At 30.6% G+C, this 19,675-nt stretch overlaps 3 protein-coding genes across 3 annotated transcripts in view; 1 reads left to right on the plus strand and 2 right to left on the minus strand.

Moving 5' to 3' along the window:
- Positions 1 to 519: 519 nt before the first annotated feature.
- Positions 520 to 2,409, minus strand: LOC131844953 (dehydrodolichyl diphosphate synthase complex subunit Nus1). Its single transcript, XM_059193948.1, has 2 exons — positions 1,955 to 2,409; positions 520 to 1,409 (listed from the first exon to the last, which is right to left on the minus strand). The coding sequence occupies exons 1-2, from the start codon at positions 2,253 to 2,255 to the stop codon at positions 946 to 948; spliced, it is 765 nt and encodes a 254-aa protein (XP_059049931.1). The 5' UTR covers positions 2,256 to 2,409; the 3' UTR covers positions 520 to 945.
- Positions 2,410 to 2,567: 158 nt separating this feature from the next.
- LOC131844954 (ubiquitin-like FUBI-ribosomal protein eS30 fusion protein) lies at positions 2,568 to 6,611 on the plus strand. The gene is made up of 5 exons (XM_059193949.1): positions 2,568 to 2,666; positions 2,851 to 2,935; positions 4,035 to 4,200; positions 5,283 to 5,376; positions 6,508 to 6,611. Exons 2-5 carry the CDS (start codon positions 2,861 to 2,863, stop codon positions 6,563 to 6,565), a joined length of 393 nt encoding a protein of 130 aa, XP_059049932.1. The 5' UTR covers positions 2,568 to 2,666; positions 2,851 to 2,860; the 3' UTR covers positions 6,566 to 6,611.
- A 2,419-nt stretch (positions 6,612 to 9,030) lies between these two features.
- LOC131844982 (uncharacterized) overlaps positions 9,031 to 19,675 on the minus strand; it is a 33,315-nt gene continuing 22,670 nt past the window's right edge. Inside the window, exons 4-9 of the mRNA XM_059193990.1 lie at positions 15,114 to 15,202; positions 14,640 to 14,755; positions 13,232 to 13,417; positions 11,816 to 12,847; positions 11,571 to 11,696; positions 9,031 to 10,765 (exon numbers count right to left, since the gene is read on the minus strand). Coding sequence (XP_059049973.1) covers positions 10,611 to 10,765; positions 11,571 to 11,696; positions 11,816 to 12,847; positions 13,232 to 13,417; positions 14,640 to 14,755; positions 15,114 to 15,202 — 1,704 coding nt within the window. The 3' untranslated portion in view covers positions 9,031 to 10,610. The remainder of the gene's footprint in view (positions 10,766 to 11,570; positions 11,697 to 11,815; positions 12,848 to 13,231; positions 13,418 to 14,639; positions 14,756 to 15,113; positions 15,203 to 19,675) is intronic.

Consider the following 19,675-nt stretch of genomic DNA (forward strand, 5'->3'; position numbering starts at 1 on the left):
CTGTATCCTGTTAGTATTGAAAGGTGTTATGAGCAAAAAAAAACTGGTCGCACAATGCTATTTTATATTAATAATAATAATTGCGTCGCAAAAAAACAATAATATTGATTCTCTATTGTCGTTGAGGATGCAGTGCAGTAGCCAGTACCCACTATGTTTAATGATTAATTTTACTTAAGTAACAAGAACAAAAATAATAAAGTAAAGTTTACTAATATGTGTGAAATTAAAAGAAATTTTACTATAAGTGTATAAGATATCTATATATATGATATCACAAATTTGGCGCTGAAAACAATCCATGTAAAATAAAATGTCAATTTGTATCTAAAAGCTTTTATTTACATAATAGGTATTTAATAAATTATACAACTTAATGAACTATGCTAGTAACTAATAATGGCTACCAGGTAGTCAATAATTTCCATATATTTGGGCACAGTATTTTTTTTATTACAATTTTACTGTAAATAAAATTGTTTTTCATAACATATAATTAAATTATACATCCTGTTAATAAATTATATTATTAATAAATTAATTTTACTGCAACTACCAAAAACATTAAAAAATAAATTGTATATAAAAGCATAGTAGAAGGTCACAGCCTGTACCATACCTTTAATGGAAATAATCTTTTATACACCTCATACTTAAGAGTAGTCACTGTATAAATAATAATAAATCATAATTTAAGTAACAAACATGGAGGCTATAAATATTCCCAAATATTCAGTGAATCCTTAACAAATTGAATGAATTTGTAACAAAATTTTATTATAGAAATATAGAGGAAATTTTTAACACACTGTTATAAATTTCGTTAATTCCATTTCGGAATTAATGTTATTATAAATATTTTATTGGGTTGCTCAGCACCACTGTTCACAATAGTAAAATATATTTAGGCCTATTCTATAGTATTTACACAAACACCATGTTCATTCATTTACCAAACCTGTGATCAAATTTATTGTATTTAAACAATGCCCCTACATAGCTGTCAATAGTTATGTTATGATCTAAAGAAAGTTGAATAAATTCAGATAATCTTATTTGCCATGGCAATAGACCTTTTGTACAGCATAATGATCCACAGAATAAAATTAAGTCTGGATCTGGAATGGAAGGGTAATATAATGCTAAAGTATTTCCTAGTTCTTGTGCAGTATATTCACTAGATTCTCTATTACAATGAACTTCTTCTTTTGCTATGCCCTTTATACATCGTGCTATGGTTTGTCGTCCATCCGAATTTGAAAATATATTTATCACCACTGTGTGTCCTTGGACTCCATTGGTGTAGCCATTTAAATCTGGCATTTTGGGCCATTTAATGAATCCTGGAATACCCTTTTTTCTCCTTTCCACTTCATAAAATAATTTCTCTTCATTCTGCTTTAGTTCACCTAAAATAATAAATTATAAAAATAAAATGTTAGTAAAGGACATGATGATTGACTGATGACATAGCTTTGTCTAACCTTTCTCCTATCTCTAATCGAAAGTGAGATTTAAATAATACATTACATGAATAGTGTATTTGTATTTCTAGTATATATACATTATTTTATATTCACATAAAAAAACATTAAGTATTTAAAATAAATATTAGTAATACTAGCAGAACAAGATAGTAGTATATTATCTCAATAAAAAATGATTGTATTAAAAAGAAATTTATTATCAAAATCATTTAACAAAGTTAGCTAGGTTACTTTAGCATGGTGCTCGAGTTTTGAATGTTTATTGCAGTAGATTTTATTGACTCCTGTTATATATTTATGGAGTAATAATAAAAGGGTCTGTCTCTTACTCCATCAACTTTTATAATTACATTCAATATACAGGTTGTAACTGTAAAAATATTTTTAATGACAAAATATATAACAAATAACATCAGATATATAACAAATAACAAATTAGAATGCGTAAATATATAGCGTTGAAGTACCTGTGACATCATGAAAGCTGAAGTAGGGTATTCCAGCTACGAGACTCCAAATAACCACTCGAGCTAGGTCTCCAAGCGAATGATGTTCAGTGTCTGCTAAAATCACTATATGATTTAGCTTCTTATTCATCTTTGGCATAACATTCCGAATAATATTAATATCTTTTTTTGTCACCTCGCCTTTATATAAATTGCACTTCTTAATCCAAAATTGATGATAAACATTTTGAACAGCAACAAGTACATTTACAATTAAATGTACGATTTTAAACAAAAACTGCCGAAGCAACCGAGATAGCATGATCGGTTTGTAGTGGATGATACGTTAATAACGATGTTTAATCATTATTAATTTAATATATAATTTTTTTGTTACAACGAAAATATACTGATATCAAATATACTTGAAGTCAATGAGTACAACATGAGAGTCAGCCGCTTTTTACACAACCAATCACGAGCTCGCGGGTGTAATCATAGCATAGGGTTTTTGATGTCTATGATCACTTACCTCTATATAGAATAGAATATACTCTATGAGAAACAACTACAAATGTTAAGTATAGTTTACACCATTGAATTTATGTAATTGACTCAGTGATTCTTCTAGTTCCGTTAAAAAAACTCTTTTGATTCTCTATGATAATTTCGTAAATATCCGTTTCCGTTAAAACGCCATTGTTTCTTTCTCTTGTCAGAATCGCCTGATAAGGTTAGTAATAATGAAATTCTTAGTTTTCTAATAAATAAATATCAATTCTTCTAAAATTTAGTCTTTTAAAAAATTATTTTTGATATGATACGTATACAAAGAAGAAAAAAAAATGTCAATAAAAACTAAGAGTACTCAACTTAGATATTTCTGTTGTGACCACGCCGCATATTTCTTTTTCCAGAACCCTCAAAATGCAGCTGCACATTAGAGGACAATCAACGCACGTATTGGATGTCAATGGAGAGGAATCCATTGCCCAAATTAAGGTAAATAAGTGTTAAAAATATATAAATTGCCATTGTGACAGTGTAATACTTCAATGAAGCATAGCATGCCTGAAGCTCTCAGGTTTTGAGGTTAGTATTGTAATTATTATTAAATTATTTCAGCAACTGTAAACTTGCTACTATAATAGATTTAACTACTATTATAGTAAATTATTTATACAATTGTAAATTTGCTACTTATAATAGATAATAGATTTTTAACAACTATATTATGTCGCCAATTCGATGTCTACGTCATATTATTTGATTATGTTAACTATTACAATTTCTTATGAAATATTCAAACCCTGAAATATTAAATAAGCTCATTTTAGTTATTAATTTTATTACATTTTATGAAAGAAAAGTATAAGTCATTTCAATTAGAGATTTTAGATTATTGTAAATAAACGTAATATTAAAATTTACATTAATTAAGAATGTTACATCCGGATTTGTTCCTGTGCTTAAATCAATATTAACATATTTGGGCAGCTAATCCTTTATTTAAAAACTTCACTTTCCTATAATATTGTTGACATGTCAGTAATTGTGAAGTTTCAATTTAAAGTTAAGATAATATTATGACAAAATAGAACATTTCCCCTGTACTTGTATAGATATAATTTGTATTTAAATTTTTATTATTTACAAAAGAACTTATTTTCACTAGTTTACTGTTTATTACATGAAAACAATTTCGTAACAAATAAACATTTATTTTTTATTTACATAGAATAGCATTGAGTTCATAGTTAGATTCTTAAATAAATAAATCATTTTTATTACATACTAGCAACTCCCATGCATGTTTTAAGAATTTCTTGCCTTTTCTGTACTATAATATTGGTGCATTATACATAGAAACCTTTGTTGTGAATCACTAGCTGTTGTTAAAAACTGCATTAAAATCTCAGGCTAGTATAAAGATTTGCAGATAGCCTCTGACAGCTGATCCATAGGAATTCAATTTGCTACATAGCACATCATATTGGAGTGATGTTTAAAGATAAACACAGAAAAGAAAAAAATAATTTGCTTTGTGATTTTTATAAAAAGTATATAGGGCATTGATATAAACTTGATTTAAAAATTACAGGATAGGCTTCGGGCCTTAGCAGAGGTTGGTGCAGAGGAGCTCACATTATCAGCATGTGGAGCCCCTCTTGAAGACTCATGCCTCGTGTCAGAGCTTGTCTCCACAGAACTTGACCTCACAATTCCACTGCTTGGTGGTAAAGTGCACGGTTCTTTAGCTCGTGCCGGTGAGTAACTGATTACATATATGGTTTTTAATATAATCATGGGAAATAGTTGTTCCCATTGTTAAGTGTCATGTCAGATCGACTTTCACACTGTCCATCCTACTAGAAACCATTGTGGTTTATTCCTAGTAATGATTTTGCCACATAGCTCATTTTGCCTATTTCATTTAAATTATTTTTGTTATTTCAGTGCAAAAAATCAATTATAAGCCATTAAAAATATTTGATAACTAGCTGTACACGCAACTTCGTTTGCCTGGAATTTAACTTTATTTTTCTAAAATAAAATTTGCCTATGTTGCTCCTTATTACATCAGCTACCTGCCAAAAAGTCCCATCAAAATCTGTTCAGCCATTTAAGAGATTAGCCGGAATTATTGTCTGCCTGTCTGTCTGTTTGACAGACAATAATTGTAAAAAATGTAATTTTGGTGTATGTACCGTATTTATTTCATATATTCATATGCATGTAGTAAAAAACGGTTATTTCAATATTACAAACAGACACTCCAATTTTATTTATATGGAATGTAATATTATTATATCTAATGTAAATATGTAATTTATGTTTAATGTAATTGCAAACTAAAAAGACTTATGGGTACTGCAACATAGAAAAGACAATACATTTAATAATATTTAATCATACTCATGAATACAAATTTTAATGGTGTAAGAGAATCCAACCTGTGGAAGTAACTTGCTAAACCGCTTGACTACAGAATTTGTTGTGAAAAAGAGAAATTATCATATGTAAAACATCTTTAATTGTTATTAAGTTTATTGTCATAAATATATTAACTTATATATTATATGTCTGAAACAATTACAAATATCCATTCATACATCCACACTTACAAACTCCCATGTTTATAATATTAGTAAGATAATGTCTGTTAAAAAACCTATTTTGATATAATGTAATATTTATGGATACCTATACTTTATAATTTTTTCTGTTAATGCATTTTAAATAAACACTCACACATTATTTCTGAGTAACCTACAAAAATGGTTAATTAATTAATATTGACTTTAATCTGAAGATCTAAAAACAATAATATTTTCTATCTTAATTCTAGGCAAAGTCAAGGGCCAGACACCAAAAGTAGAAAAGCAGCAGAAGAAGAAGAAGAAGACTGGCCGTGCCAAGCGAAGAATTCAATATAACAGAAGGTAATACTAAATATAAATTAAATTATAATTAATAGATGAACCCCACCTTTCTTTCAGGAGAATAATCATTTATAGCTTTTTGTAAATTGATAGTTTTAAAGCAAACATTAAATTTTTAAGTAAATCTTACATTTATACAATACTTTAGTAAAACTCACATCTTGATTGGTCAAACCTTTAAAATTATATGCACTGTCTGTTCCTCAATATATAAAAACTCTAGCATTATTTTAAGTTCCATTACTTCAGTAAAGTGTCCCTATAATAGATCTTTTCAAATAGTCAGCCGATCTGTTACATTTTTATTATAGAAAGGAAATGTCATAGTACTACAATCTATACAAGATTTTTCATGTTAGAGTTATAGCTATAGCATTCAAGATTGGAAATCAAACCTATAATAAATCACTATTAATAATCATAATGTAGGACAATTTACACAATGCTATCCCATTCTAATTTACGAAGAGCTTGTAGTATTGGTACTAAACAACTGATATAAATACTGCAATACATTTTTTTTAATTCATACATAGAATACACGCAGACTATTATTACAAACAATCATACTTTATCTATGGCACTCAAATCGAAGCTGCACCTATCGGTAGTCGCTAAACTATAAATGACAATGTATAGTGCAATAACTGTGTTACAGTTCATGTCTATAGGTCAGTCTAACTTGTTTAACATTTGGTTAAAAATGCATCAATATTACCTATTTCTACCACCAAGCATCTTGCATTTTAGGTTTATTTTGTTGAAGACAATGTATGTTGTATAAGTAATTGCAGTATTTATTATATCTTTGTCCTACCGAATGGCCACACATGGTTGTGTTTATGGGCGACGCGAAATAACGTGGCGTCCGTGATGCTTTTCATGTATGTAGGAACCAACCCACCAGATAAAAGATCCTATGATCTTTTATCTGGTGGGTCACCAGCTTGTTTTCCTTCCAACCATACAAAAGTATATTTGTTACTTGATAATATATCTTATTATCTCTATTATATATCTCAATTCATATTTCTACCATCATGTCTAAATAATTATTATAATAAGTTTAATAGTACTTTTGGATAGTATTATATTTTATGATTTTATACCCATATTGTCATTTTGTTTCAGATTCGTGAATGTTGTCCAAACATTCGGCCGCCGTCGTGGACCCAACTCCAACTCGTAGGTTTTATTTTTTGTAAATAAAATGCAAATATAACATCTTTGCACCACACTAGTATTTTATTTGTATTTAAAAATAATTATAACATATAACATAGAAAAAAAACATCAAAAACGGGGTCAGGAGGTTGTTAGAAGTGAAACATGCACCTGATGACTACTGATGACCTGAATTTACCACGATGGGTTAACTGACCTGACCTCATGCTCATCATCTTCTCCATTGGTGCCCCGCCATATACCGTTAACGCGACTTATTATATTTTTTCTTATGTTGTTAATGGAATGGTGCACCATATACTCATTACATATATTTATATATATTGCTGTAAAATATAGTGTGTATAGGTATATATATATATATATTGAGGTACATATTTCATTTCATATGTACAGCCACAGAGCAGCTTGTTAGAAGCTGTTCGGTTGAAAGTAATATCGACTACCATATAGACGTAATATTGCGAGATAAGGAGGCACGACACATTGTCCTGTGGAAAGGCAATACAAATGAAGTAAGGAGAAGCATCGCCTAAAGACGTGATGGTCGTAGTGCTGTTACGCAACCGTTGCCATTCTAGATATAAAAAAAAACATGCATGAGTAGCTAGTGTAGCTACCTAATATAAAGTACCACATATAAACTATTATATAAATAATGAAAATGCAAATTAGTCAACAAATGTATTATATTTATTACAACTTTATGAGTAACAACCTCAAATGAAGCACTCAAAATATATTACGTACGACCGCACTGCGACATAGCTAGTTTATATACCTACTAAAATAGGTGAAATCAGCTTTACATAGGTTTCTAAAATTTAATTTCATCTAACATTGTTTAATCATGTAAATTCAATATAAAATAACATAAAGCTGACTGTACCTACCTAGGTATCAAAAGTTATATAGATGTATGTGTGCGAATTCCAAAATAATTAAGATAATAAATAGGAGTTATCTTAAAATATAGTCTACCACTTTGTACACTTATGAAAACATTATTTTCAACATTAATATAGGTATTACCTACTATGATTATGTCCTTCGAGGCTATGGTTTTTAAGTCTCAGTAAGTATGAGTATTTAAACATTCAGCTATTTACGACACGACTTGGAACACTTACCTACCTACAGTAGTGTTACCGTTAAATTTATTTTCACCATGTCGTAAGCGACTCAAAAAATCTCAGGAAGATCCGATTTTCTCTGATTTGTGTTTTTTTATTTATCATATTTATAAGCATTCTATTAGACCAATGTTTACTCGTTAAATTATAAAATAATAAAATTACGTGTTATCCATCCCAAACATCAGGGGATCTAAAAGTCCCAAATCGTGACGTTCGAAAAATTCTATTGTTTCAAAGTCTTATGAATAACTTTGAGTAAATACGGAAAGCATGTCTTGTATACTTACATGTCATGTCTTGTATATATATACTTTCCATATTTTAATGAAAGCTATTCATAACAATAATTTAAAAAATATAGTAGGTTGGTACCTACCTAATAATTTTTCCATCATTGCAATTTGATTCAAATATTCACTTTCGTATAACGGTACTGACTTACTTTTTAATAATTAGCATAGAAAAGTTTAAATTTTATGAAAATATTACGTACTCGTAATAGATATAGTTGAGTTTTGTTTTATGCAGCTACTCGTCTTGTAGATGCGCACACGTCTAAAATTATGCATTACTTGCATATCCATGTGTATCTATATTTTACCTGTATTACATATAGATAGGTGACCAACCAAAGAGCGCTTTTTATTACCTATATAACAGATAAAGAGCGTTTTATAATTTACCGGTAGGAAAAATCGGTTGGTTTTGTTATATTTAATTTTCTGTTCTGTAATAGTTATAATTATGGCAGTGTGGCATCCACAGGTTAGACTGACATATTTTAAAACGTAAAAAAATCATAGTCACCATTTACAAACAAAAATTTATGTTCCCAGTGTAATAAGTACAGAAAAATTATAACAACCATCAATAAATCTATATCAACAGTAAGGTAAGGAATAAATTCTGACTATATTTTATGAATATACTTTATTACTTATAAAATTTATAAATGAAACAACCACATAAATATGAACAGATTTGTTAATTGTTTTATGCATTTAGGAACAACAGTATAAGTAACTTTAATAAAGCGACGCGTTAACGCCTCATATTATATGCCGATGTAAGATATGAAGGCAGGTTATTTAAATAAAATTGAATGAAAAAAACACATGAATTAACTAAGTTGATATAAATAATAATAATATGAAATTTAATTTTCATTATGTACTAATTTATTAAATTATTTTGTAGTAAGGTAAACTATAAATCATTCCTTTCAAATAAACCGACATTGAACTTGTATAAACTGATTAAACTAGCCTAGTGTCAAAAAAATTGTGGGTAGGTAAGCTTAGTACCCAATACTATATCTACACCTACACTATACCTACAAATTTATTGTATTTGTGACGTTGATATAGAAATACTTAATGGAATATTTATTATAAAAATCAATGACTATGATTTCTTATTACAAATGTTTTTAGCCTAAAAGACCACAGCCACATTTTACACTTATTTCTAATTGTATGTATCTAACTCACACAGCGGCAATTATAACTACTAAGTCATTGGAGACTTAGGATTGCTTATGGATTACGTTATTTAATGTTTATAAAATTACAATATTAACAATTTTAAATTATATAAGTAATATATAATTTTATATAAGTATCACTTTATACATTAAGGCACAAACAATTTTACAAACGTATTCTTGCATACCAATGCATTACCTTACTATCCTACATTATGTACTAAATAATTAAATATATTAAGTCTTAAATAAGTCTGACCCTTGATTTCCATTACATATCTATATACCTATGTACATATGTATAATATATTGAAATATCCAATAAATAATAGTATATGGATTATAAATTGTAGATACCTAAATAAAATTGACAATAAACGTAAAATGAAAAATATGGAAAAGAATGTCTTTTCTGTTATGGTTATATTGGTCAGACTCATTATGCAATGCTTTGAAAGTTAGGCATCTTAAACTCAGTAAAATAAAAATCTAAATTAAAGTACATTTTGGTTTCAGATCATCTTACATGTCGGGTCCTAACTTCGACAAAACTGCAACACTAATATAATTTATTTTCGAGTCTTTGTACTTTTAACGACTAAACCTATTTTAAATGCAATTCTAACGACTTAACTGAGCCACGAAGCAAACTACCATCTGCAGTTTTGCCAAAGATAAACTGATGGGAATGTTTCGCTATTTCGGAATTTAGAATAGTTTATTAGCTTACAGGGTGTTACAGCTCATTTTAGCTAATCAGATCTTATTTTAATTAATATGATTTTGTACACTAAGTACTAGAAATAGAGAGCAATCTAATCAGCTTGCTCTTGATTCCATTGGTTGTTGAAAGTGGTAACTTTAGTCAATATATACCGTAATTTACGACATGGCCACTTGTATGAAATTTAAGCTATTCCGATATAAATACTATATATACCACTTATACAAAGTGTATTCAACTGAAAGTTTAAAAACGATGCAGTATTTAGCTAGTCAGATAAATATAGTTGCAATTCCGCCAGCAGATATAGCAATAAAAATTCATCCACTTTTGGCATCAGGCCACTCTTTCTACCTAATAATCAGATCTTATAGATTAACATGTTATTCGAATATATTTAATACCACACAATACGGGTAAACAATTACAAAAAAGGTACTTATTATGTTTATCTAACTACCGTGGAATTCAATGGCTGGCATTCAAAGTTTAAACAGTATATATAGTTACTGTTACATTATTCTCAATTCTTAATGTAGACATACAATCAATATGACTTCGAATCCCAGCCAGTGACCTAGTACTGTCCCTAGTACTACTTATGGATTGATTACACCTATTTGATTGGGATTATTTTGGCACCTGTTCTTAAACAAGAAAACAGTAGACACTGTTTTACTACGATCCTATGTTCTGTCGTGAACAATCAGACCTTGTGCGATGCACCGAGTTTGTTTCTTGTCTTCTCCCACCTACTGATCCTGTCGATTGGGTAGCACATCACAGCAGAGAAGAGCAGGAAAGCGCCAGACACAGCAAATGTGACGTGGTAATTCTTGTCCGTTTGGTCCATTATAAAACCTGATAGAAAAATGCAATACGTACTTAGTTTTCAAAAACTTTTGCTATTTCACTCTTTACTAAATTTAGATTCGACGATTTGGTTCGATTTCCACTTACATAAGCACAAAGAAGGATCCAGGATCTATCTACACTAAACTAATTAGAAAAATATATTGGGGCGGATAGCGAAAATTATTTCTTCGCTTAAACTTATGCCTGCGATACTGGCCAGGTGTTATATTAATATCTTTCTTTCTTTTGTCCTAATACCTATATCTGTTCTATTATGTAATCTCTAATGACATACTAAGGATGATTGATTACGCATTGTACTCTTATTTAATATTTAGATATGCATTCACTTTAGTAGACCCAATAACTCTCTGTCAACGGTAATCAGTGACTGCATTTTTTAGTATTGAATATTTAAAACATGCAAATCACCCAAACTTCCCCTACGTAAGTAATAATGATAACGTCGATTTTCGACGTCATCATTGAACAATGATGCGGGCAATCATACGAAGGTAAGTGTTTGGCACTGTGCCTGCTCTACTGACGGAGGACACCGATAACCGGGCGCCAACTATTATGCAAGTGACTTTTTACATGTAATTAAATGATACATTTGTAACATAAGGGTAAATTAAAATTACATATGGCGCGATTAAATCACGAAACCCCCAATTCTATACCTGGCAGTTCTGTTGCTACATTTTTATAGAAAATTAAATATATATTCCTAAGTCAGTTCGATTAGTTTCATATCCACTTCTTACTAAAATTCATATTTATTTATTACATATTTAATATTACAACTTACCGGCAATAGGTGCGCCTAAAAGAGCTCCGAAACCTTGGAAAAGAAGAAACAGGCCAAAGCAGTTCGTTAATTGTTCAAGTCCAATGTATTCTACGACCAGTATTGAACGGAGGGATGCGAAGCAAGCTGTAAGAGAGGATAATTTTACTAATCTAATTATTGTTAATCGCGTCTATGTACAATATGTATTTATAAAATGCGATTTATCTCAATAAATAAACTTATAGGCATACAGATATACTAACCGACGGCAAGTCCAAAAACGATGCAGTAACCAAATTGATAGACGTCGTGATAGCAAAGTCCGCTTATTATAGTCGCTATTCCGCCAGCGGAAAGAGCAATATTATTGAGCCAAAGTGGAGACACTTTTGGCATCGAGGATACTAGACCGCATAACACACGGCCAACGATATTTGCCACGCCAATCGTAGACACCAACCAGGTACAAGCCAACTCACTTGCGTTATTGTCCTGCGCTCTCTTTTTTGCATAGACATAAGGTACAAAGAATCCCAACATAGTGAAGAATCCGCTTAAAGCGAGTATCACAAATGTAGGCGAACGGAACAGACTAACATCCAACATCGTCGCTAAAGCGCGTTTAATAGCTTCAGGGCAGACTTTGCATTTGCTTGAAGTTTCCTCTCGCGTATCCTCTTTCGTTGGAACATGAGTTACAGCTAAATGATATCCAAGAGATGTCCGTGATGTATATTGAGGTAGTCTTGTTAGACTAGCGCCGAAGAAAATGTCATCACGGTATAAAGGTCTAGCTACTAAGTCGGCGTGAGAACGGCGGGGATTTGGTACTGGTAGGGGTTTAACTTTAATAGTTGAGCCAATGAGGGGTGCTGTGTTATCGATATTACTATTAGAATCTTCTTGTTCGTCTTTCTCAGCAACTGACACGTCTATGAACATCGGTTTATTTGCAATGTTGTTTTTAATAGCGCTTGCATTTGCTGACGATCGCCTGGAATGGCTTAGGTGTGAATTGCTGCCACGGAATATTTCTTCTGCAGTTGGATAACGAGTATTATTTGCCACACCCATCCATGTATGAGGATTTATTTTATTAGTGAATCTCATTTCAGGTGGCATTGAAATTCCAGAATCAAGTTTGCCATGGAGTTTGAGCATAGAATTCAGTTTTTCAACAGCTTCTTCATGACGGCGTGCAACATCTTCTTCGTCTTGTTGATCAGCAAGGGTGACACGTAGTGGCTTGATTGGTCTGAATATGGCGCCGAAGATTATGCAGAACAGCAACAGACCTAAAAATTAAAATTATACATTTAAAACAGATATATTTAAATATATTATAGGAATAAATATACCAACATAGTTATTGCAATTCACAAAAGGTGAATGTGAAGAATGTTGCAAAAACACAGTACATGGTAGTCTAAATAGGTTTAAATATCCAATAAAATACGCTATAGTATAAAAAAAATCTGAAACCCAGTCCTAACACCTGAGGAAGAAGAGGAATTTTAGTAGTGTGATATATTGGCCCCATTACTAGCATGCTATACACTGGTAAAGTTACCCCCACAGCGTAGACTATGTGAGTACTGACTGTTAATCAATAGTCGAGTGATTGTATGATGATACACAAAAAAATAACTGTAAAAGCTTGGAATAAATTAAATTCATACCTGCATGGATAACTATCGTCATCTTCCAACCGAGACTACTATTAAGAGATGCTGTGAGAGGTGCCATAATAAAAGTTCCCACTCCAGAGCCACACAGCGCCAGTCCTGTGGCCAATGCTCTCCATTTCTCGAAGTAAAATCCAACAGTCAAAACGGCGGGCATGTAAATCATGCATAAGCCAATTCCTGAAAAGTTATTATATAAATTATTAAGTCTTCTAATACGAGAGATAGAGATTGGAGAGTGACTCAATGTCTTAGCTAGCCTGCCTACTACCAGATTAAAGTCAAACGTAGCCAAACATTTATACATTAATAAAACCGAAGGTTTTATAGCTACATAGGTAATTAGTTATCAATTCGTTTCCTACAAGGAGGAAATACATGAACTACATGTGATAAAAACATTTGTATTCGTCTGTTTTAGCTATGTAAAATGTGAGTTATCAAATTTTTACATATTGGCAGACATTGTTATTGTAAATGTTACAACTATTTATAGGTACTTCCTTTTATTACTGCTAAAACAGGAAAATGGTCTTTATTTAGGGACTGCTTAATAATAAAAGCACATAATTATGTTTATTATCTATGTCTAAAAAGTACATGACATGAATGGTAAATTAGCGTCGATTCACCTTACAAAATGGTAATCGTCTGTAACATAATAGATATAAACAATGATAGCATTGTCCATGGGGACATCATAGATATACTCTGACCTCTATGACAACCTTTATCTACCTATATTATGATATGCAACACGTGGTTAACTAAAAAAATATAGATAGGTACTTCTCGTATACTATAGTAACATTAGCACTAAACATTAAGAAATTTACTCGCTAATTTATCATGAAATCTCCAGTTTCATATAAACCTTATATTTACACATTTATGTGATAAATATCCACTGCATAAAATTTTGTTGTGGAATTACGTGTGTGAGTGTATAATCTTCAGAAAAAGATAGTATAAAATATTCAGTTTAAGTTGCACTGTTTCTCATATCTGCTTGTAAACTTTATTTTCATGAACGTACGGCTTGTTTTTGTTAAATATGTTTTTAGTTCCGTTTATGTGTAGAAATTATGTTTTGCATATGCAGTAATTGTGTGGAAAGTAGCAGCTATCGCTATTGTTGTTTGTCAAAATTTTTTATTAGACTATAATATTCGACATTCAAAAATATTATAAAATTCTTAATAATACAAAATACAATATAATAGAATGAGACCAGCGTCAGTCAGCGTTGTGTCAGCAACAATCGTCTTTAGACTTAAAAAAACGTCAGTAAGTCAAAATAGTTTGGGCTTTATAGGGCACGGGTTGCATGGAATGGCATAGTTTATTAGCAAGTTTAAAGCAACACTCCATCTAATTATAATGTAATTTAATTAAAACCAACCTCCAACGATTCCATAGACGAAGTACAAGTATTCTATGCTATTTGCATAATATACTAGTGCAAACGCAGAACTCGATATCAAACTGCCCACAATTGTCACCACGCGGAATCCATACCTAAAAGGAATATTACTTTTCAAACCAACAGACAACTTAAATATATATCTATTCGAGTTCACATCTCTTTCTCATCAACTCAATTTTCAAGTCGTTTGGAATAATTTTTATTTTTAAATTTGGCTTTTAAATTAACAAATTATTAACCAATGCTAATTATTAAAATGTTAATAAAAAAGTTGTAGTGTTTTACGATGTATACCTACAAGAATAAGTAAGTATAGAACCTGTACACCCTAGTCATATTTCCAATATGTATAATAGTATACCTAATACAAATTAGGTATGCGATTCCTTTATCCGTGACATAGCTACCTACCACATTTACCAGTCGAATTAATATTAAATGACATCTTACTTGTTAGCTAAAGCCGATACGAAGGGCCCTGCTAGCAGATAGAATCCTGCCAATAAGGAGTTCACGAGCGCCACCTGTGATTCGCTGATCTGTAACAATATAATAATACAGGTAAATAAAAAGCTAATATACCATTTACAATGAGAAATACTGGCAGTTTCAATTACAGATTAACCGGATATAGTTTCTTCATCGTCAAAGTAGAAGTGTTTCTTTTACTACTATTGTTTTTGTACACATAGCATCATCAATTTCCTGTAATACTGCCTAAACTGCAACCTACAATAGAAATACTGTTTGCAAAGCAAGCTGCTTGGTGATCATACGATATCGTACCGATATGGGTACTCTATGATGAATACTGTAAAAACAGGTTAAATCTACGGATTCCTAGCAACTCATTAGATACACTTTTACTTGGCCTCTAATTGTCAATTTTAATTAACTTAATGTTATCAGAACACACCTGTCACATGTCTTTATCAAGGCCAGTAGGTGAACGAAAGCACCGGTCTACGGAAATATTTGTCTGGACGGCGGAAATACAAATTGGTTTCCCGTTTCACGTAACAAATTCATTAAACAATGTATTGTGATATTACATTATGAAGTTACATCTTACGGTAACATGATCAGACACAATATAATATACATCTTTACCTATATTTTAAAGAAAATGGAGTCCCTAGGTCTAAAACCGAACGCTCTGCATTAGAATACGGAATATTTAGCATATAGATATATATATAGATACTTCTTATCTATTTAATCACTAGTCATATTATTATTTTATTATTAGGCTTACAAAGCTGATAGTCCACGAGATCAAAAGTATGGGATCTATATTTTTGAGAAGATCATTAGTCTAGCACCCACAGTATGTCTGCTTACATTGAGATTAGCTGGCGCTCTAGTAGTCATCACAGTTACGTATTTATCTATACGAATTTAATAGTTATCTTTATTTAATTCATACGAATGATAAACCATTTATACTATTTCAATAATGACTTCGTATTTATTTATAAAAGTACATTCACACTTCTCAGAGTTCGATGACTACAAATATTATGACTAAATATTTAGCTATCCACAAATAAATCCTAAGAGCGATATCATATATTCACCTTGACAGTATCAGCACTATCACTTCCAAGAGCATATACGCGTGTACCGTAATAAAAACTGCAATGTCTAAGCAATAGCTTGCACTTAATACGAGTACAGTCCTAACTCGACATACATCATAGTCCTTAGAATTATAGGCGTAAAGTTCATTATTCAGTACGTGTCATGAATACTCATGATTTAATGTTGTGTGGTCCATTGACTTAACTATACACACAGGCTTGGCTAGGTAAGTCGGTTTTGTTGAAGTAACGGAACACCACTTAGGTAATATGTTCTGCATTTATATAAGGCGCTATACATTGTCATGATAGGCATTCGAGACACAGAAATCATAAAATATTATTAACAACCCGTTACAGTCCTTATGGAATTTAAATAATCTTTTCATCAAGGTAGAAAATAGACTTGTTTACTTAAATTTGAAAAAGCCTTAACCTGCCCAAATTAAAACAACAATATGCAAGTAATCTATATGCAGCGATATTTTTATAACTTTTGGTACATGAAAAGAGAAGTAAAGAAATCCAACTTGAAACTTCTACAATCAAATGTTCCGTATCATCAATATTTTACAACGCGTGAATAAGAAATAAATGTAATAAGATAAGTAGGTACTTATTTATTAAAATAATTTTATTTACACACTAAGTTGCTATTGTTTACAATCTGATCGCCGCAGAAAACAATATGTCATAGTAATAGCAATAAATTTTGGTCAGTTTATTCGATGAATAATAATATGTTAATTAAATTAAATTGCTAACCAAATTAATTTCAAGTGAAGTGATGTCTTGTAACTCTTTTCATAATTTTGATGCAGTTGATTATGAATATCATTAAATAAATTAATTTATACTTCTTATAATTTATATCCATTTTAAAATACTCGAACGTAATAATATTCTTCAAGATTTTTATGCTATTTTCACAAAATTATATTTATATTCTTATCAAATATTAAGGATTTTCAATAATGTTATATTTTTAGAATGTAGGTAACACAACACAACAAAATAACTAACGGCTATCAGTAAATATTCTAGAAAGAGTGCAGTGAAATGGAGGTTATTTAAAAATATACCTAATTAAATTATATATAAAATCTATCATTAAAAAATCTATCATCTAGGCTTATAATGATCATCCACATAATATCAATATAATTACTGCCTATTCATTTGTACTCATTCTATGTAATAAAATAATGTAGATAAAAAAATGTGAGTTTGTAGTGTTAATTTTTGACATGATAACTTCTATCTAAATAGAAAAGGTAAATCCATGAACGTATTTCAGTATTCCATTCTATGTATCTTTTAAATAAAACTATATTATTTTTAAACTCTATTTAAGAGTTAATAAGTCTAACTACGTTACTAACATAATTATAGTCAATTACATGTCGCTGAGAAAAACTACTTGACTACTTTCCCTGACATAATTTCATACATCATGAAAGAAAAAGATTATTATGTGAAATAGCACAAGTTCCTTTAATAGAGCTAAGGTGCTTTCTTGGTAATTTGTGACAACGAAATACCTACACATGCGGACGACTTTGCGCCAAGTCTCCCTTTGTATAATCTGCTCAGTATACCACAGTAAGAATTTAATTGTTTATTTTTTTTAATTTGGCATGATTCCAATAGTTGCGTATACACGGGATGGTATAGAATTATTTTTGCCAACCGTAATGACATTGCACAATAATAGTGTCTCGGATTTTGTTTCATTGTACGTCTTCTAATTAACTTTGTAGTAATAGTATTGTACAGGTTTCAATCTGGTGGGCCATACTACAACAGTAGTATGGCCCACCAGATTGAAACTAGCATTTCTACTTAAAGTGAGGTACAAGGGGTAGAAATGACTAGGATTGAAATGAATAACTTGTGAAAAATAAGTTAGATTGTACTCACTATTTAATATCTAGGTGGTTAAAGTAATGTCAATCAAAGTGATACCAGTACATGTATGTAGTCGAAATTGGAAACATTTATCTATTATGTGAACAGTACAAAAAATATTATGAATAGACTTAGTTCAAGCGAGGAGCGTTGAACGCGGCATCGTTCCTGAAATGTGACTTCTAGGTTCTAGGGTGATATCTCAATATCTTCTATGTTAATATACATATGTGCTCGGGTTTTGTTGATATACGTGTAAAATTTCATTATTATAAAATTTCGATCAATTTAATAGAAAGTTATATACTTAAATATTCTATAATAAACAGAAATTTACATAATAAAACGAACTTACCTACAGCAAAAATAAAACGTTATGGAGTTTTATGAATATAATAAAAATGGTTTCAAAAGCCCCAACTTACTAGATTACACTGGTTAAAAACATTTTGTGATTCCGATAACAAGCTATCGTTTTACTTTATCACAAACTAAACAGAATAAGCTATATGATGTTGTCTATATAGTCAGAAATTACTGATAAATCTGAAATCGCTATAGCGTTCATCGTTGCCAAACCCTTTCAGCCATCTTCCCAAATATTAGATTCTAAGAACAAAAAATAATAACATGATTGACAGGTACTTATATCGTATATATATACGATATGAATACAGAAAAAAAAACATTAAATACCCTTAGGAAATATCTATATGTCGTGACAACGTGCCACGACGTGACAAGTGCGTACAAAGTACTTAACCTGCCACAATGTAATACAAGAAAAAAGTGGTTTAAGTATATCTTGTTCGATGTGGCTTTAATTTATAGTATTGGTCGTCCAGTGCTCTAATTTATAAGTTAAACGTTTTTAAGATTCTTCAAAGATTAAATGCTTAAATTAGTATTTGTCAAACGCAAGACAGTATAATTAATATTTTATTTATTAACTTGACGCATTTTCTTTTAATTATAATAATAATAATAGTAGTATTAAAATATATTACTTCTACACTTCTCCATATAGTTTCACTGTGACAAATATAAATACTCATTTGCGCGCGTAATATTCATAAATAGGGGTACAAAGTTTTTGCTCTTATTATCTACGTCGGTATTATACATGTCATAATTATTTCAACCTTATATCATAGCCAAATAGACCCCTTTCTATAAGAGGAATAGTAAATTTGTTCCATTCTTATTGGTAAAGAACTTTTCTAATGGTTCCAAAATAAATCAAACTAAACTGCAATCTTAACATGATGTCGAGGCCGAGATCGTTCATTGCACTCGACCAACTAATACACGGGTAATAAACATATCTACGGTATTTCCATACACATAAGGTATAAAATCTAATGATTGTTGAGGTAAGGATAATTCCTTTCCATAACATTACTTGAATCGTGAGGGTTAAGCATGCACTTACAGTGGAAAAGTTTCATGGAATTCAGGGGCGCTATGCGTCTTAATATAATTAATTATAAATATTTAATTAATAATATAATTTTGAGGCGCGAT

Source organism: Achroia grisella, unplaced genomic scaffold (genome assembly GCF_030625045.1).
Source record: "Achroia grisella isolate CSIRO2021 unplaced genomic scaffold, CSIRO_AGI_Agris_v1 utg445, whole genome shotgun sequence".
NCBI classification, from domain to species: Eukaryota; Metazoa; Arthropoda; class Insecta; order Lepidoptera; family Pyralidae; genus Achroia; species Achroia grisella.

Excerpts from the sequence above, each read along its gene's own strand:
- LOC131844953 (XM_059193948.1), bottom strand. The coding sequence starts at position 2,255 with ATGCTATCTCGGTTGCTTCGGCAGTTTTTGTTTAAAATCGTACATTTA. Across the intron at positions 1,410-1,954 it reads CAGCTTTCATGATGTCACAG|GTGAACTAAAGCAGAATGAA; the intron begins GTACTTCAACGC and ends TTATTATTTTAG.
- LOC131844954 (XM_059193949.1), top strand. The coding sequence starts at position 2,861 with ATGCAGCTGCACATTAGAGGACAATCAACGCACGTATTGGATGTCAAT. Across the intron at positions 2,936-4,034 it reads AATCCATTGCCCAAATTAAG|GATAGGCTTCGGGCCTTAGC; the intron begins GTAAATAAGTGT and ends TAAAAATTACAG. Across the intron at positions 5,377-6,507 it reads AGAATTCAATATAACAGAAG|ATTCGTGAATGTTGTCCAAA; the intron begins GTAATACTAAAT and ends ATTTTGTTTCAG.